Raw genomic sequence first — 15,192 nt, 5'->3', positions numbered from 1 at the left:
GGCCAATTGACGTGGCGTTACCAGACGTGTTGCATCGCTGAGGCGGGAGCCAGGCCAGAACAAATTTCCTGATTGGCTCTGGTCCGCGAGTTGCTGGGGAGAGGCGCTGAGAGGCGGGCGGAAGTCCCTAGGGCAAGCGTTGATTGGCTGAGGTTAGAGCACCTCTTCTTCCGATGATTCGGCTCTTCTCAGCTCGGTCTCAGTGAAGCGTCTGCAGCCGTCGTTTGAGTCGTCGCTGTTGCAGCCCACTCGCGGGTCAGGAATCAACGTCTCCTGCCCGCCCACCGCACGAGTGCCGCTGGGAGGAAGTGAGAGGGAGGCTGCCTGCGGGTTTGTCGCTGCTGCTCGTCACCCGCCGGGGAAAGCCGAGACCCAGTCCGGTCGGTCGCCTGCCACCCCTTGTAGCCGTTACTTGCGGGCCGCCACAGCCGCCGGCCGGGAGAGGCGCGTGCCATGGCCTCCGGAGCTGAGTGAGTGCGTGTGTGTGTGTGTGTGTGTGTGTGTGTGTGTATGTGTATGAGCGCGCGCGCGACCCCCGCTCTCTGTGGGTGCGCGCACCCGGGGACCCTACGGCGCTGGGTAGGCCCGGCGGGGCCTGGCAGTGGAAGCGTCTAAAGAGGTGGAGACCAGGGAAGATGGAGACTTGGAAGGAGAGGAGAGGAAGGGGGCGAAGGAGGAGCCGTGGCCGGGCTCCGCTTGCCTACGCACCCGCGCGCCCCCTAGGCAGGGTTTGCGTTGGGCCCGGGTCGGGGCCGGGGCCAGATCGTGCTGTGTCATGCAGGCCCCGGCCGGCCTGATTGGCTCCCTCGGAACGGCCGTCCGGGCCTGGGAGGGTCTGCGGACCCTCACTGCCCGCGCGAAGCCCCGGGGCCTTGGAGAAGCCCCTTGCGATTCGGCCTACCACCCGCTGAAAGCTTTTGGTTTCCGGCGAGCAGGCCCCAACGCCCTAACTGGGCCCGGTGGGCGTGGACTGTGGGCCACGTGAAGGCCTTCGGAGACGGCAGACGCTGGCAGAGGCCGGAACCTGGGAAGGCCGGGCGGCGAGCTCGGGGAAGCTCCCCACGGCCCTTTTGGAGCCGGGTCTACTGGGCCCGCGGTTAGCATCCTATGCCACCTGAGTAGTGAGGGCGAGAGTGAGCCCTGCTTTTCGCTTCCGACCTTCCTACTTGAGGTCAGTTGTTACTCATATGAGAAGGCTTTAGTCAGTTTTCCTTGATGTTATGAAATAGGCGAAGGGAGAAAGGCACTTGTCCTTTCTCTACTGTTTTAGGTTTTTGCTGTGTCGTTCGAATCTAAGTTCCTATTTTCTGGGCCTTCATGGATTTCAGCCATCGTGGCGTGAAGATTGGAGTTGCCCTAACTCCAACCCACACGGATCCCCCGCCCCAGGCTGCTATCTTAAGACATTCTGGGCGAGGCCTGTACCCCTGAGAAAATCATCAGATAAAACCTGGCTACCTCTTGTCCACTGGGTTTGTAATCAAGCGCTTCATATAATGGAAAAAGAAAAGACACAGTCAACCTCTGAAAACTCTTTTATGCAAATCACCTTCCTGACATAAAGAGAATTTTGGTTTTTTGGCGTGTTCCTTTTTTTCAAGTTTCTGAATTGAGATGGAGTACCATATTTTGCTGTGTATAATGTGCCCCTTTTTTGCCCAATTTCTTGAGGGAAAAATAAGGATGCGCATTATATATGAGTAGTCCCTGAAATACCTTGTATCTGTTCTTGTGTTTTGTAATTATTTGTTAAATAAAAATTTTTAATGTACCATATGTTCAAAAGTAAATGCTAAAATTCCCTTATAATACAAAAGACAAGTATCTAAATATAAGTAAATTAAAATTGAATTTAAAAAAATTTTTTTAAGATTTTTTTCCTGAAAGTTTGGGCCAAAAATGTGGGTGTGCATTATACAAGGCAGAAATATGGTATCACACAGCTGCCTACTTAAAAGGACTACTTATTAGTATTTAAAACATTCCTTTAGGTTATTCAGTCAGTTTTTTGTTTTCAAGACTAAAAATAAAAATCCAAAACGCTTAAAATCTGGCATCATAGCTGGTTTCTAACCTGTGTCATCCTGATAACTCTTATCTGAACTCCCTCCAAGTTCCCTGTAGCCCATTGGGGTTCTGGAAAGGGCCTGATTCATGTAAAAGACAATGTGAGGTGTCCCCAAAGATCATCCAGGACTTCTGTTAGGTCATGATGAGGCTGAATTCTCTCTTTTAGAGGTTCATTTGATCTCAGTAGATGGATGTGGCATTAAAGGTCTTTATCTTAAGGGAGGAACATACCACTCTTTCCCAGTGCTAGGGTCAGGAATGGTAGGCAGATTGGAGGTTTTCTGCAACTGTAGCTTTGGGGTTAAAATACAAACTATGATGGTCAGGGGCATCAGCCATTTTATTTTTCTCCAGCCCTAATCCTATAGGTCAGGCAGGAATTGGGCAGCCTTTGGACAGTGTTTTGAGGTGTGAGGGAGAGGGAGAATGAATGGGTTTCAATTGACCTTGGCTGTCACATTGACCATGGTTGCCCTCCAGGGTTGATAAGCACTGGGAAAATTTGTCTCCTCTGAAGCATTATGCCCATAGTGCCACACTTCTGGGTTGGGGGAGGCAAGTATAAGCCTAGAAAACTCCATTCTTGGAAATTAGTTTAAATTAGTTGGATTAGTTTAATCTTGGATGATTAAAGATGCAACCTATGTGAGTGTCAGCAGAAAGTTTACAGTTTTATTAGGTGAATGGGATTTGTATTTCTTTTTGGTGTGTTAGGACCAAAGGATATAAAAATCCCATAACTTCACAGCAGGTATTCTAGAGCATAGGCATCTCTTTTTCTTGCAAGTTGTGAAGATATTTCTTAATAGGAATACCATTTTGTCTTGTTAACTGATGTAGCCCTGGATCCCATTACAGTGCCTTGCATGTTTTATATATATATGTAGTTGTTAATTTGTTGAATGAAGAAGTAATTCATGAAGACATTATTTTTTTTATTCTTCGCTTTTTCCATTGTCTGGCCTCCCTAGGTTAATGCACATGTTTTCCTGAGCCTTACTAAGAGGAGGTAGTTCTTCAAAGGGAGAGCCCACTGAGTTTAGTTAGTGGAAGGCTGGAGATAAGCTAGGGAAGAAATTAGTGTCAGGTAAATAATCTTAACTTCTAGGAAATAATTGAAACTGGACAGTTTAAACCAAGTTTAGACTCAGGCAATCTTAATTTGGGTGAGAGTGACTTTGAACAACTCCATGCAGTTGTATGGCTTTACAGAAATCACCTTTTGAGCTTAAACCTCTTTCTGAAGGTTCTAGATGTTTTGGTTTTGTTTTTTGGGGTATTTCCCCCCCCCCCAATACAATGGTCTTTGTGTTTGGCATTCCTCTGATAAATAGAAAGTTCTGGCATTCATCAAGTTTAGCCAGTAAAAAGGAGTAGAGCTAATTTTGCTTCATTGTCCCCAGCCTTGCTTGATGGGACTTGGGTCTTCCCTGAGGCCTACGATAAATTGTCCTGCCAACTTTGTTTGGCAGGAAGGTTAGCAGAGGAAGGGCTTGTGCTTTGTTCTTCAGTGCTAATTAATCATAGTGACCATTAATACCACATTCCAGGCATTGTGTTGAATACTTTGCATTCATTAATCTCACTTGGGACACAGTAATCCTGACGTAAATACTACTATATCCCCATTTTACAGATTAGAACATCAACTTCCAAAGAGGTTAAATAACTTGTCCAAGATCACAGTTAAGTAATGGCAGGGTTGGGATTCAGACCCAGCGAGTCTGATGGCAGAGCACCTTCTCTTAATCACTATTCTATCCTAAGACTAATTTCATTTCTTTACTTGTACTTAGTCCTTAGTCTCTACTTCTGTTTAATCTTTTTAGGCCATCGTTTTCTGACCTTTGAACTTTATAGCTAGGATACTAGTGCTTGAAATACTAAGAGCTACTGGAATGGGAATTGTAATGTGTGCTAGGTGTTACTCCTCACGACCTTGGCTGAATTTCCTTCATCTAAGCTCTCTGATTTAGGGCAGCTTCATCTATTTACTAATTCTTTCCTAACTGTGAGTTTTAGAAATTGGAGTTCTGGGGCTGGAGTATATATTGGGACTGACTTCACTCTTTCTTTCTAGTTCAAAAGGTGATGACTTATCAACAGCCATTCTTAAACAGAAGAATCGTCCCAATCGGTTAATTGTCGATGAAGCTATCAATGAGGACAACAGTGTGGTGTCCTTGTCCCAGGTAAGTTAGGTCCACAGTCTAATCTTTCCTTATTGCACTTAACCTGAGGGCTTTTCCCAGGTTTCTTTTCTCATTTTTCTTGCAGTGACCACAGATAGATGGGGTTTACTGGGAATCCCAACCTCCGGGGCTGCTGCTTACCCCCTGGCCCAGTGACCCAAAGGCCTTAACCTTCTTTCCTCAGCCCAAGATGGATGAGCTCCAGTTGTTCCGAGGTGATACAGTGTTGCTGAAAGGAAAGAAGAGGCGGGAAGCTGTGTGCATTGTGCTTTCTGATGACACATGTTCTGATGAGAAGATTCGAATGAATAGAGTTGTTCGGAATAACCTTCGCGTACGCCTAGGGGATGTCATCAGGTGTGTGTGTGGTTCTTGGCCCCTCAGGGATGGGAGGCCAGAGACAGCCTGCTTTATAAGCAAGACCCTATGAAGGCCTTGGCAGCTGCAGATATCAGAAGCCTCCTAACTGTGGGAAGACTTATGTATCAGGGTTGTCTTTAGGTTTTGGTTCTGCCTCCCTGGGACTTTAAAATCTGCTTCTTCGTGACCTTTGGGACAAATTGGCATTTCTGTGACTTTCTTGATGCCTTTATTTATTTATTTATTTTCCTACAAGAGGTATAACTTAATTGCACCCTAGACCCTGGTTTAGGATGCCATTTGAGGGTGTGTATCTGCCAAATAACCTCACTGCTGTGTTGGATTAATGACTTGTGTTAGGGCTGGAATGAGGTGGGAGTGTGGGTATGGAAGGTGGGCTCCTAGCAGGTCTTTTTAAGGATTTAAATTAATCTAGGACAGAGTCACAGTTTGAGCCAGACCCAGGATAGTGGCAGTCTGAGCAATTTTGGATTTAACTTTAATCAAGAGGCCTTCCCGTCTTGGAGTCATCTCTAGCTATTGCTACCCAACCACCTGGCACCTGGCCAGGAATATCTTAAGCTTCTGATTCTTCTTTATAGATTGTAGGTTTTATACAGCCTTCAAGGAGGTGCTTAGTCACTTTTCTCAAGGTGCTCTGACCACCTGGCTGAGGTTTTTTTATTTCTATTTCTCCGACCTTTATACTTAACAGACAAAAACCTCCCTTTGTAATATTGGGTCACCAATATTAGCCAGAATGGGTCATCCTTGGATATCTCTCACTGAAGACCCTTATATAGTCGTCTTTGTAGGGGTTCCAGATGTGTGATCTTCCTTTTGGTTCACTGATTGGGAGTGGGCAGCCCCAGAAGCTTCTTCTAATGGCTTCTACTACCCTTCCCCGAGTGTGACCTGTCTTAGTTCTCTTAGTTCTGCTTGGCTGTTCCTTTGTCCTTGCTCCCACTCTATCCTCCTTCCTTTCTTCACCTAAAGCCATCCCTGCCTTTTCTCTTTTGCTTGCCATCAGCTCTCTGTGCCAGGCCCTTTTGGATACCCAGTGCCTGAGGCTGCAGTGTGGTTGGTAATGTGGAATCTGCTTGTCATTCCCAGCATCCAGCCGTGCCCTGATGTGAAGTATGGCAAACGCATCCACGTGCTACCTATTGATGACACAGTGGAAGGCATCACTGGCAATCTTTTCGAGGTATACCTTAAGCCGTACTTCTTGGAAGCTTATCGACCCATCCGGAAAGGTAAGAGATAATTCTAAGGACTGGCCTTAGGATGTTTGTTGGTAGGGATACTTAGGGGTGAACCTTGAAACATCTGTCTATCTCATATGTGTACATACATGTCTATTCTGTCCTTCCCCTTGACCCCTCCCACAACCTCATTACTCCATTCCCATTCCCTGCTCCAGGAAAATAAGCTATCTTTTCTTAAATCCCTGAAGGGGGAGGTAGTGGGCCATTTTGGCTGTGTCACAGTCCAAAGTGTATTTGATATTCAGCACAGCTCTACCATTAGTGGTTGTTGTAAAAGCGGGGTTGCCTATACCTCAGAAGTCAAAACCTATGGCCTTCTGGCACATCAGGTTGTTCACTGTTCTCTGGAGAGCCAGAGGGACATTTTACAGGTTAGCTTTCTCCTCTTGATGATGCTTAACAGGATTCTGGGGGTGAGAAGGGAAAAGGGCAATATCTAGTGAACTTGGACTCCAGACCCCAGGTTCTGATGAATGATTACTCTTGTAGTTGACACCTCTAACAGCCCTTGTGCTGATTGCTGTCATAGGAGACATTTTCCTTGTCCGGGGTGGAATGCGTGCTGTGGAGTTCAAAGTAGTGGAGACAGATCCCAGCCCTTACTGCATTGTTGCTCCAGACACAGTGATCCACTGTGAAGGGGAACCTATCAAACGAGAGGTGAGTTCTCTCTCTGATCTCAATACTTGACTAGATGGTTACTCAGTGGTGCAGTCATGTGGGAGCTGTCAAGATGGGGTGCTCTTTGGAACTAAGCTTCTTTTAAGTATTTGATACCAGTAATTTTTAAAATCTAGATTGAACCAAAAGGATCTAAGTGGTTGGCCTGACTTTTGAAGAGGTGATGCTGATGATGAGGCTGGAATGCCCATTTACCAGAACTTCCAGCTTCAGGTCTTAGGGGAGCCCTTCTCAGTAAGATTAAGGACAGTGTGAGAGGAAAAGCTATGCTAGCCATCTTGCCTTGGGACTTTGAGTTGCTCTTTGAGGCATGGTCCCCTTGGAGGAGAGACTCCTAATACAGCAGATTTTTCCACACCAGATTGTGGAAGGATTTGAAGAAACTCATCTTTTGCTAATACTAGTATTCCTGCCCTCTTCTTTTCTTTGTCTTCTCCGTATTCAGGATGAGGAAGAGTCCTTGAATGAAGTAGGCTATGATGACATTGGTGGCTGCAGGAAACAACTAGCTCAGATAAAGGAGATGGTGGAGCTGCCCCTGAGACATCCTGCCCTATTTAAAGCCATTGGTGTGAAGGTGAGCACCTTTGGGCTCTTAGGAATATAGGCTAGGTGGTGATTAACAACTACTTCGTGTCTGATCCTGGGACCTGTTTTCATACATGTTTCATTATTTTTTGAGTTTATAGAAGGCTCTAAATTTATTAAAGCTACTAATGGTCTAGAACAGAGTGGGCCAGTGAAGTTTTCTGTTGCATTTATATGTATTTTATTATAACCCTTGAAAAATTTAAAGCCATTCTTATGGACTCTATAAAAACAAATCTCATCATAGTTTGCCAACCTGTCTAGAAGACTGCTGCCCAATGGAAGTAGAAATTAAGGAAATTTGCAGAGTGTTAGGGGTCCTGAGTCTAAAACATTTGAGAACTGCTGGTCTAGAATGTAACTTCCCAACTTTTTCATGTCATGGGATACAGTGAAGATGAAATTATTGCCCTCCCCCCTAGTATGTACCGTATAAATGACTATCTTCTATGTGGGCACGTCCCGTGTGCTACCTGTGGAAGGCCACAGAAAAGACAGCTTCAAAGAGGAAAACTTGTGGTTGGTGGTAAGGAAAAGCATTCTAACATGGTAATAAATCCTGAAGAGTTGTGATTACTGACGCAAATGAATCTCTGGCAACACTCTCTTAAAATGACTAAGCTGGTCTATCTAAAGTCAAGCTTTTGACCTAATGGCCTCTTGCTTTTCCCTAAAGCCGGGATCTTCAGACTCACACTAGTTTCTTAGGGTGGTTTCTCTGCCCTCAGTCTCCTATGTAAATTATAATCATAAATGTTGGCCTTCTGGCAGTATTTTCTCTGCTGAAAAGAGTAGTGAGTATGGCCTGAAGTAAACTATCTTCCTAACAGCTACAGTCGAGGACTCATTCTTACTAGTGTCAGGGTTGAGCTGTGATTCTCACCTTTTCTAGATAGAGCCCTACTCAAGCCATTTTAGGGTGGATGGGGTTGGGAGAAGGTGTGAGTCTGAACCTAATCATTCACTCTGTACTGGTCCTCAGCCGCCTCGAGGAATCCTGCTGTATGGACCTCCTGGGACTGGGAAGACCTTGATTGCTCGAGCCGTGGCAAATGAGACTGGAGCCTTCTTCTTTTTGATCAATGGTAGGAGACTTAGCCCACCTTGTGTTTGGCTGGACCCAGTTCTGAACTGAGCGTGACCCAGTCTCAGCTGGATAAATCATGGACGCATCATTTGAAGGCATGCTTTGTGTATAGCATCTTTTTTTTTCTGGGGTATATTATAGATAAATAAGTAACAAGGGGAAGATACTCTATTCTTGTATCCCCGATCTATTCCCCCTTTGAGAAGGATTATAAACAGACTGAAAACATTTAGGGGGAGTAAGTTAGGATGGAAAACCAAAGTCTGTGCTTATTTATTGTAGAGGGTTTAGGGGATGGTCAACTGGCTGTTTAAGAATGAATTTTAGCCCTGGCTGGTGTGGTTCAGTGGATTGAGTGCCAGCCTGTGAATGAATCAAAGTGTCGCACATCCTTGGGTTGCAGGCCAGGTCCCCAGTAGAGGGTGTCTGAGAGGCAACCACAAATTGATGTTTCTCTCCCTTCTCTCTAAAATAAATAAATATTTTTAAAAAGGAACTACGTAGACTTTTTAAAAAGAATGATATTTAGCTGTTAGAGATCCAACTGATATGCTGCTTCTCTTGCTCTGGCCAGAGGTCCCAGAGCCTCTTCTGTCACCCTTATACTACTTTTTGCTCAGCTGTGAGATAAATACTGGATCCTTTGGCTTCTCTCCAGCCTGGTCTGGTGGCTCTCTTGGAATAGTGGCTAATAGAGCTTATGAAAAGGTATGCATAGGTTACCTTCCTTCTCACCCAGGACCTGTCTCTGAGCTGGGTAAACAAAATAACTGATTTCTTTTAGGAATGAGGAAGGATGTAGTTTTGTCATTGCCTCTATTCTGTATCCTTTCAGGTCCTGAGATCATGAGCAAGTTGGCTGGCGAGTCTGAGAGCAACCTTCGTAAAGCCTTTGAGGAAGCTGAGAAGAATGCTCCTGCTATCATCTTCATTGATGAGCTGGATGCTATTGCTCCCAAAAGAGAGAAAGTAGGACCTTAACCCAAGGGATTAGTGGGGGGTTGAAAGGTCCTGACTTCACTTCTGACCAGATGTCCTGTCCTGACAGACCCATGGGGAGGTGGAACGGCGTATTGTATCACAGTTGTTGACCCTTATGGATGGCCTAAAGCAGAGAGCACATGTGATTGTCATGGCAGCAACCAACAGACCCAACAGCATTGACCCAGCCCTACGGCGATTTGGTAAGGACCCCACATTTCTTTACACCCTGTCCTTGCTCATAGGGAGATTATAACTCTGCTGGGCTTAATCTCTTTAATCCCACACCTGTCCTTTATCTAAGTCATCTAATCCTGTGCATTTCTTGATGTTTTTTTGTAGTGATAGAGCCTAGGGGTCCTTCCCCTTATCTCAGGTCTTACCTAGGGTGACCAGCCCCTGAGGCTGAGGGGCTTCCCAGGACATGGAACTTTGAGCACTAACATCAAAGTAGTCCTGGGGAGACTGGGATGGTTGGTCACATTAGGCCTATCCCTTCTTCCCTCTGGACCAGAAATGAACCCTGTCTGTGTTCACACACTGTTCCACAGGTCGCTTTGACAGGGAGGTAGATATTGGAATCCCTGATGCTACAGGACGCTTGGAAATTCTTCAGATCCATACCAAGAACATGAAGCTGGCAGATGATGTGGACCTGGAACAGGTGGAGTAGTAGTGATGGAGGCTGGTCAGGAGTTTTAGAAATCTATTTCCAGGCAGCTGAAGGGAACTGGCTAGGAATATAAACTTAGGATGTGAGGAGACTGATTTTGAAACCTGGGCAGGGAAAAAGAAATGATTTAAGATTGAAGCCAGGACACTGGAGTTGGCATGTTTTTTGGTTGATACTATATTAGAATAAACCAGAATTTTAGAAGGAGCTTTATTTCCAGGCACAGTCCAGGCTTGAATACATGAAACCTAGCCAGTGAAACAACTGCTAGTATGTATTCAGGCAAGTGGGAGGACCCAGAGATAGGAGTCAGGGGAAAGGGGCTTGTATTCTATTGTCTTTGATCTCCTAAGGCCGCTAGGTCTTAGAGACAGGACAGTAAGTAGTAGATCTTCTCTTTGCAGGTAGCCAATGAGACTCATGGGCATGTGGGTGCTGACTTAGCAGCCTTGTGCTCAGAGGCCGCTCTGCAAGCCATCCGCAAGAAGATGGACCTTATTGACCTAGAGGATGAAACCATTGATGCTGAGGTCATGAACTCCCTGGCAGTTACTATGGATGACTTCCGGGTAAGGACTGTGCTCCCATTTAAGGTCCACACACAAGCACTTTTCTGACAAGTCTCATCCCAAGTTTTTCTTCCCTTTTTAGTGGGCTCTGAGCCAGAGCAACCCATCAGCACTGCGGGAAACTGTGGTAGAGGTGCCACAGGTAACCTGGGAGGACATTGGGGGCCTAGAAGATGTCAAGCGTGAGCTTCAGGAACTGGTCCAGGTAGGGTAGCTTGGTTTAGGGTGAGTCACTACTTCAGTACTTTGTAATTGAGCTGGTTAGTCTTGGGGTGTTGGCACATTCGTTGCAGGAATTATGAGAGAATAATTCAGGATGCTGCTATTCTCGTGTTTGAGGCAACAAAGGAGCCTGGATCTTACACCATGGAGTTGGGAGGGTGGGTAGGCTTCTGTTTGGTTAGGTTTCTTTAAACTGTATGGGGTATCCCTGAACCCTCTTTCTTTTTCTCCAAGTATCCTGTGGAGCACCCAGACAAATTCCTGAAGTTTGGTATGACACCCTCCAAGGGAGTACTGTTCTATGGACCTCCTGGCTGTGGGAAAACCTTGCTGGCTAAAGCCATTGCTAATGAATGCCAGGCCAACTTCATTTCCATCAAGGGTCCTGAGCTGCTCACCATGTGGTTTGGGGAGTCTGAGGCCAATGTCAGAGAAATCTTTGACAAGGTAAGTTACAAACAGCCGGGCTGTCTATTCATTTGCTTGGAGGCAAGGTAGAGATAGAAGCTATTCCTTTGGGAGAGTTAAAAACATCTCATTCTGGAAACTCAGCTGGGGTAGTGAACGTCACTTTATTTTCCTTCTCAGGTAGGCCTGAGAGACCCAATTGTACTAATGCTTGAGTCCATCTGTCCCTCCCACAGGCCCGCCAAGCTGCTCCCTGTGTACTTTTCTTTGATGAGCTGGATTCCATTGCCAAGGCCCGCGGTGGTAACATTGGAGATGGTGGTGGGGCTGCTGACCGAGTTATCAATCAGATTCTGACAGAAATGGATGGCATGTCCACAAAAAAGAATGTGTTTATTATTGGCGCTACCAACCGGCCTGATATCATTGATCCTGCCATTCTGCGACCTGGCCGCCTCGATCAACTCATCTACATCCCACTTCCTGATGAGAAGTCCCGTGTTGCCATCCTCAAGGCCAACCTGCGCAAGTCCCCAGTTGCCAAGGCAGGTGCAAGGTCACGGGCTATGGGGACTTCTGTGAGTCCTCAGACTAGTGGAGAGTGCTGTTTGGTCCCCAGACAAAATTTCGTTGGGGATTAGGTTTGTAATGGGAAGATGGAAGGTTTGAGGGTATTAGGACAGTCTAGAATAGGGAATAAAAGAGTGGTGAAAGATGGGGCAAATTGGAATTGGAAGTACTTGAGTGGCTCAGAGATTGTGTTTGGGTATCACGGGTGGAGATGCTAAATGCTAAGATAATCTGTAACTTTTAGGATGTGGATTTGGAGTTCCTGGCTAAGATGACTAATGGCTTCTCTGGAGCTGACCTTACTGAGATTTGCCAACGAGCCTGTAAGCTGGCCATTCGTGAATCTATTGAGAGTGAGATTAGGCGAGACCGTGAAAGGCAGACCAACCCATCAGCCATGGTGAGTTTGCATCTTTTCCTCAGATTATGCAGATCGTTGGGAGCAAGGGGACAGTCTCCACCATGCCCTAGAAGAATATATGGTTTTAGAAAAATCATTTGACCTGGGTATTTAGCGAGGCATCAAAGAGAAAGAAGCAACTGAACTGAGGTTACCTTCTTCGGTCTGGAATTACAAAGGCTGAGAAGAGATGGGCAGGGTGTATGCTCAGTATGAAATAAGCTCCATGAGGGAAATCAAAATATGATCGTGTAGATAAATAGAGTGTGGTTTAGAACCTGGAATCCATGGACCTATCTATCATGGTGGTCCCATGGGACTTCTGAAATTAAATGCAAATTTTGATGTTTGAGTGAAAGTTCCATAAAGATGGGCACTCCATACCATCTTGCTTGTTTTCCACGATGGATGGGTGGCTGGATGGCTCTCTCTGCCTTTTGGAGGGGGGGGTGTGACATCCCTCCTGTTTCCCACAAAAGCTTAAAAACTACTGATAAATTTATTTAGGGAGCAATCTCATAAGTTACAGCAGGAGTGGCTTCTCAGTAAAAGTGATAGGGTTTAAGCTGGGCTATTAAAGGAAGAGTATAATTTGGATAAAAACAATAAGCAGCCCAAATAACCCGCTATGAAGTATGGTTACAGAAATTGATAAAATCTGGGTAGATTTAAGAGGGCATATGTTACTGAAAGTGAGGCCATGGCCTGGCCAGGTAGCTCAGTTTGTTAGCATTCTCCTGAAATGCCAGGGTTATGGGTTCAATCCATGGTTCGGGCACCTACAAGAATCAAACAATGAATGCATAAATAAGTTGGACAAATCTCTCTCTAAATGTTTCTCTCTCTAAAATCAAATTTTTAAGAAGTAAGGCCACTAGGTAAGGTGTAATTCAGATGTGGTAAACACTAGTCATTGATACTTTCATTTTAAAATTGAGATTTACTAAAGCATAATTTATATGTAGTAAAAATTCATCCTTTTTAGGTACACTGTTTATATAAGTTCTATAACTACTACCACAGTAGAGAGAAATTTCTGTCATCCCCAAAGTTCTCTTGGGCCACTTCAGTCAATTTTTCTTTTTTACCACTCTAAACTCCTGACAGCCCTGACATGATTTCTTTCCCTACAGTTTTGCCTTTTCCATAATGCACTGACAGGTTTTTAAGCAGGTCAGTGACTTAGGTTGTATTGGAGACAGGGAGACCAGTTGCTTACTGTAATAATGAGGATCGGAAAGGCCAGGGAAGAAATCCAGGCTGGGCTTAACTATCCCTGGTGGTTTGTGTTTACCAATCCTACAGGAGGTAGAAGAGGATGATCCAGTGCCCGAAATCCGCCGAGATCACTTTGAGGAAGCCATGCGCTTTGCCCGCCGTTCTGTCAGTGACAATGACATTCGAAAATATGAGATGTTTGCTCAGACGCTTCAGCAGAGTCGGGGCTTTGGCAGTTTCAGGTAACTGGGCTACAGTGGGGAATGCTTACATTATCTTGGGAAACTACTGCCAAGGCAGTGGGAGTCCTAAGGACGCTAATGAAGTCATTGTGAAAATCCTATATAGGCCCTGTCCTAACCGTTATTTTTTGCTCTGTTTCTTGTGCACAGATTCCCTTCAGGAAATCAGGGTGGAGCTGGCCCCAGCCAGGGCAGTGGAGGCGGCACAGGTGGCAGTGTATACACAGAAGACAATGATGATGACCTGTATGGCTAAGTGGTGATGGCCAGTGTGCTGCGAGCTGGCCTGGCTGGACCTTGTTCCCTGAGGGTGGGGGCGCTTGCCCAGGAGGGACCAAGGGTGCGCCCACGGCCTTCTCCATTTCTCAGTCTGAACAGTTCAGCTACAGTCAGACTCTGGACAGGGGGTTTCTGTTGCAAAAAAAAAAAAAACAAAACAAAAGCGATAAAATAAAGATTTTCATTTGGGAGGTGGAGAGTGAATTACCAACAGGGAATTGGACCTTGGGCCTATGTCATTTCTGTTGTAGTTTGGGGCAGTGCAGGGGTCCTGTGTGGATGTGAACCAAGGCACTACCATCACTCCCCACAGTAAAGCATCTGCACTTCACTCAATGATTCTCGAGCCCTCCCTTCTTCCCCCTACCCATCCTGGCCAGGAGGGTGAAGGGCCACAGTTGCTGGGTGTTTATATAGAGAGTAGGTTGATCTTATTTTACATGCTTTTGAGTTATTGTTGGAAAACTAATCACAAGGAGTTTCTAAACCAAAAATGACATGTTGTAAAAGAACAATAAATGTTGGATCAAAATGGAGCCCGAGTCCTGGCCCTTGTGCCTGTTTCTTTTTCTGGGAAGGGCCTTGGACTACCCCTCACTGCCAAAACATTCTTCCAAATGTGAAATCCTCCTAAGATTGTTCTCCTCCCCTTCTGATTAACATCAGTATGACACTGCTGCCAAGCCCCATGTCTGCAGTATCACTGATAGGACTGTGGTAGATAGGGGATGGCCTGATGGAGTTCTAGCTGTGGAGAATGTGGCATCCTCTACCTACATTTGAGGTGGGTGGTAAGGCTAGGACTGCAGGGTCTTCTTTTGCTGACCAAGGACTAGACTGCGTGCCCTCCAGAAACCTTCGAGTTGGAGAAAGGTAGGATCTTTTTGCAGGTGGATGTTCTCTTGGTACATCAAAAAAATTCCAAATATTTGTGTTCTGATTGAGGGTCACTTACAATTGTGTCTGCCTTTATGTATTTTGTATTATAAAAGAATTGCTTATTCTAGTATTGGACGTGTTTTCTTTTTTTCTCTCTAAATTAAACATCCCCCTCCTTGCTCTCAGTTTTTCAGATGATTGCTTGTATAGTTTGGTCCAGCTAAAGAGTATCCTCTGCTATTTATTTATAAAATATATCTTATTGCTTATGCTATTATCAGTTGTCCCAATTTTTCCCTCTTTGCCCCCCTCTACCTGGTACCCCCTTCCCTCCAGCAATTCCCCCCCGCCCCCACTTAGTTCATGTCCAGGGGTCATGTATTTAAATTCTTTGGCCTCCTTTCCTATACTATTAACATCCCCCTGTATATTTTGTACCTACTAATTGTGCTTCGTAATCCCTGCACCTTTTTCCCCATTTTCTCTCTTCCCCCTCCCTGCTGAT

General features: G+C 45.5%; 1 protein-coding gene across 2 annotated transcripts; it reads left to right on the top strand.

Annotated features, from left to right (window-relative positions):
* The first annotated feature begins 129 nt into the window (after nt 1-129).
* Nucleotides 130-14,344, top strand: VCP (valosin containing protein). 2 transcript variants are annotated; one of them, XM_024560026.4, is made up of 17 exons: nt 130-470; nt 4,151-4,262; nt 4,447-4,619; nt 5,736-5,878; nt 6,420-6,550; nt 7,017-7,148; nt 8,142-8,244; nt 9,082-9,215; nt 9,295-9,430; nt 9,779-9,891; nt 10,305-10,469; nt 10,552-10,674; nt 10,926-11,138; nt 11,336-11,644; nt 11,914-12,069; nt 13,375-13,529; nt 13,680-14,344. In XM_024560026.4, exons 1-17 carry the CDS (start codon nt 454-456, stop codon nt 13,783-13,785), a joined length of 2,421 nt encoding a protein of 806 aa, XP_024415794.1. In that variant the 5' UTR covers nt 130-453; the 3' UTR covers nt 13,786-14,344. The 2 variants fall into 2 exon arrangements, with proteins under 2 accessions (XP_024415794.1, XP_045051102.1); XM_045195167.2 differs by lacking the exon at nt 130-470 and having other exon boundaries at nt 4,348-4,619.
* The last annotated feature ends 848 nt before the right edge of the window (nt 14,345-15,192 follow it).

The sequence above is a fragment of the Desmodus rotundus genome, unplaced genomic scaffold (assembly GCF_022682495.2).
Source record: "Desmodus rotundus isolate HL8 unplaced genomic scaffold, HLdesRot8A.1 manual_scaffold_354, whole genome shotgun sequence".
NCBI classification, from domain to species: Eukaryota; Metazoa; Chordata; class Mammalia; order Chiroptera; family Phyllostomidae; genus Desmodus; species Desmodus rotundus.
This window is presented reverse-complemented; position numbering and strand designations above follow the sequence as displayed.

Coding starts and splice junctions, on each gene's coding strand:
- VCP (XM_024560026.4), top strand. Junction 8,245..9,081: donor CTTCTTCTTTTTGATCAATG/GTAGGAGACTTA, acceptor GTATCCTTTCAG/GTCCTGAGATCATGAGCAAG. Junction 9,431..9,778: donor CCCAGCCCTACGGCGATTTG/GTAAGGACCCCA, acceptor ACTGTTCCACAG/GTCGCTTTGACAGGGAGGTA.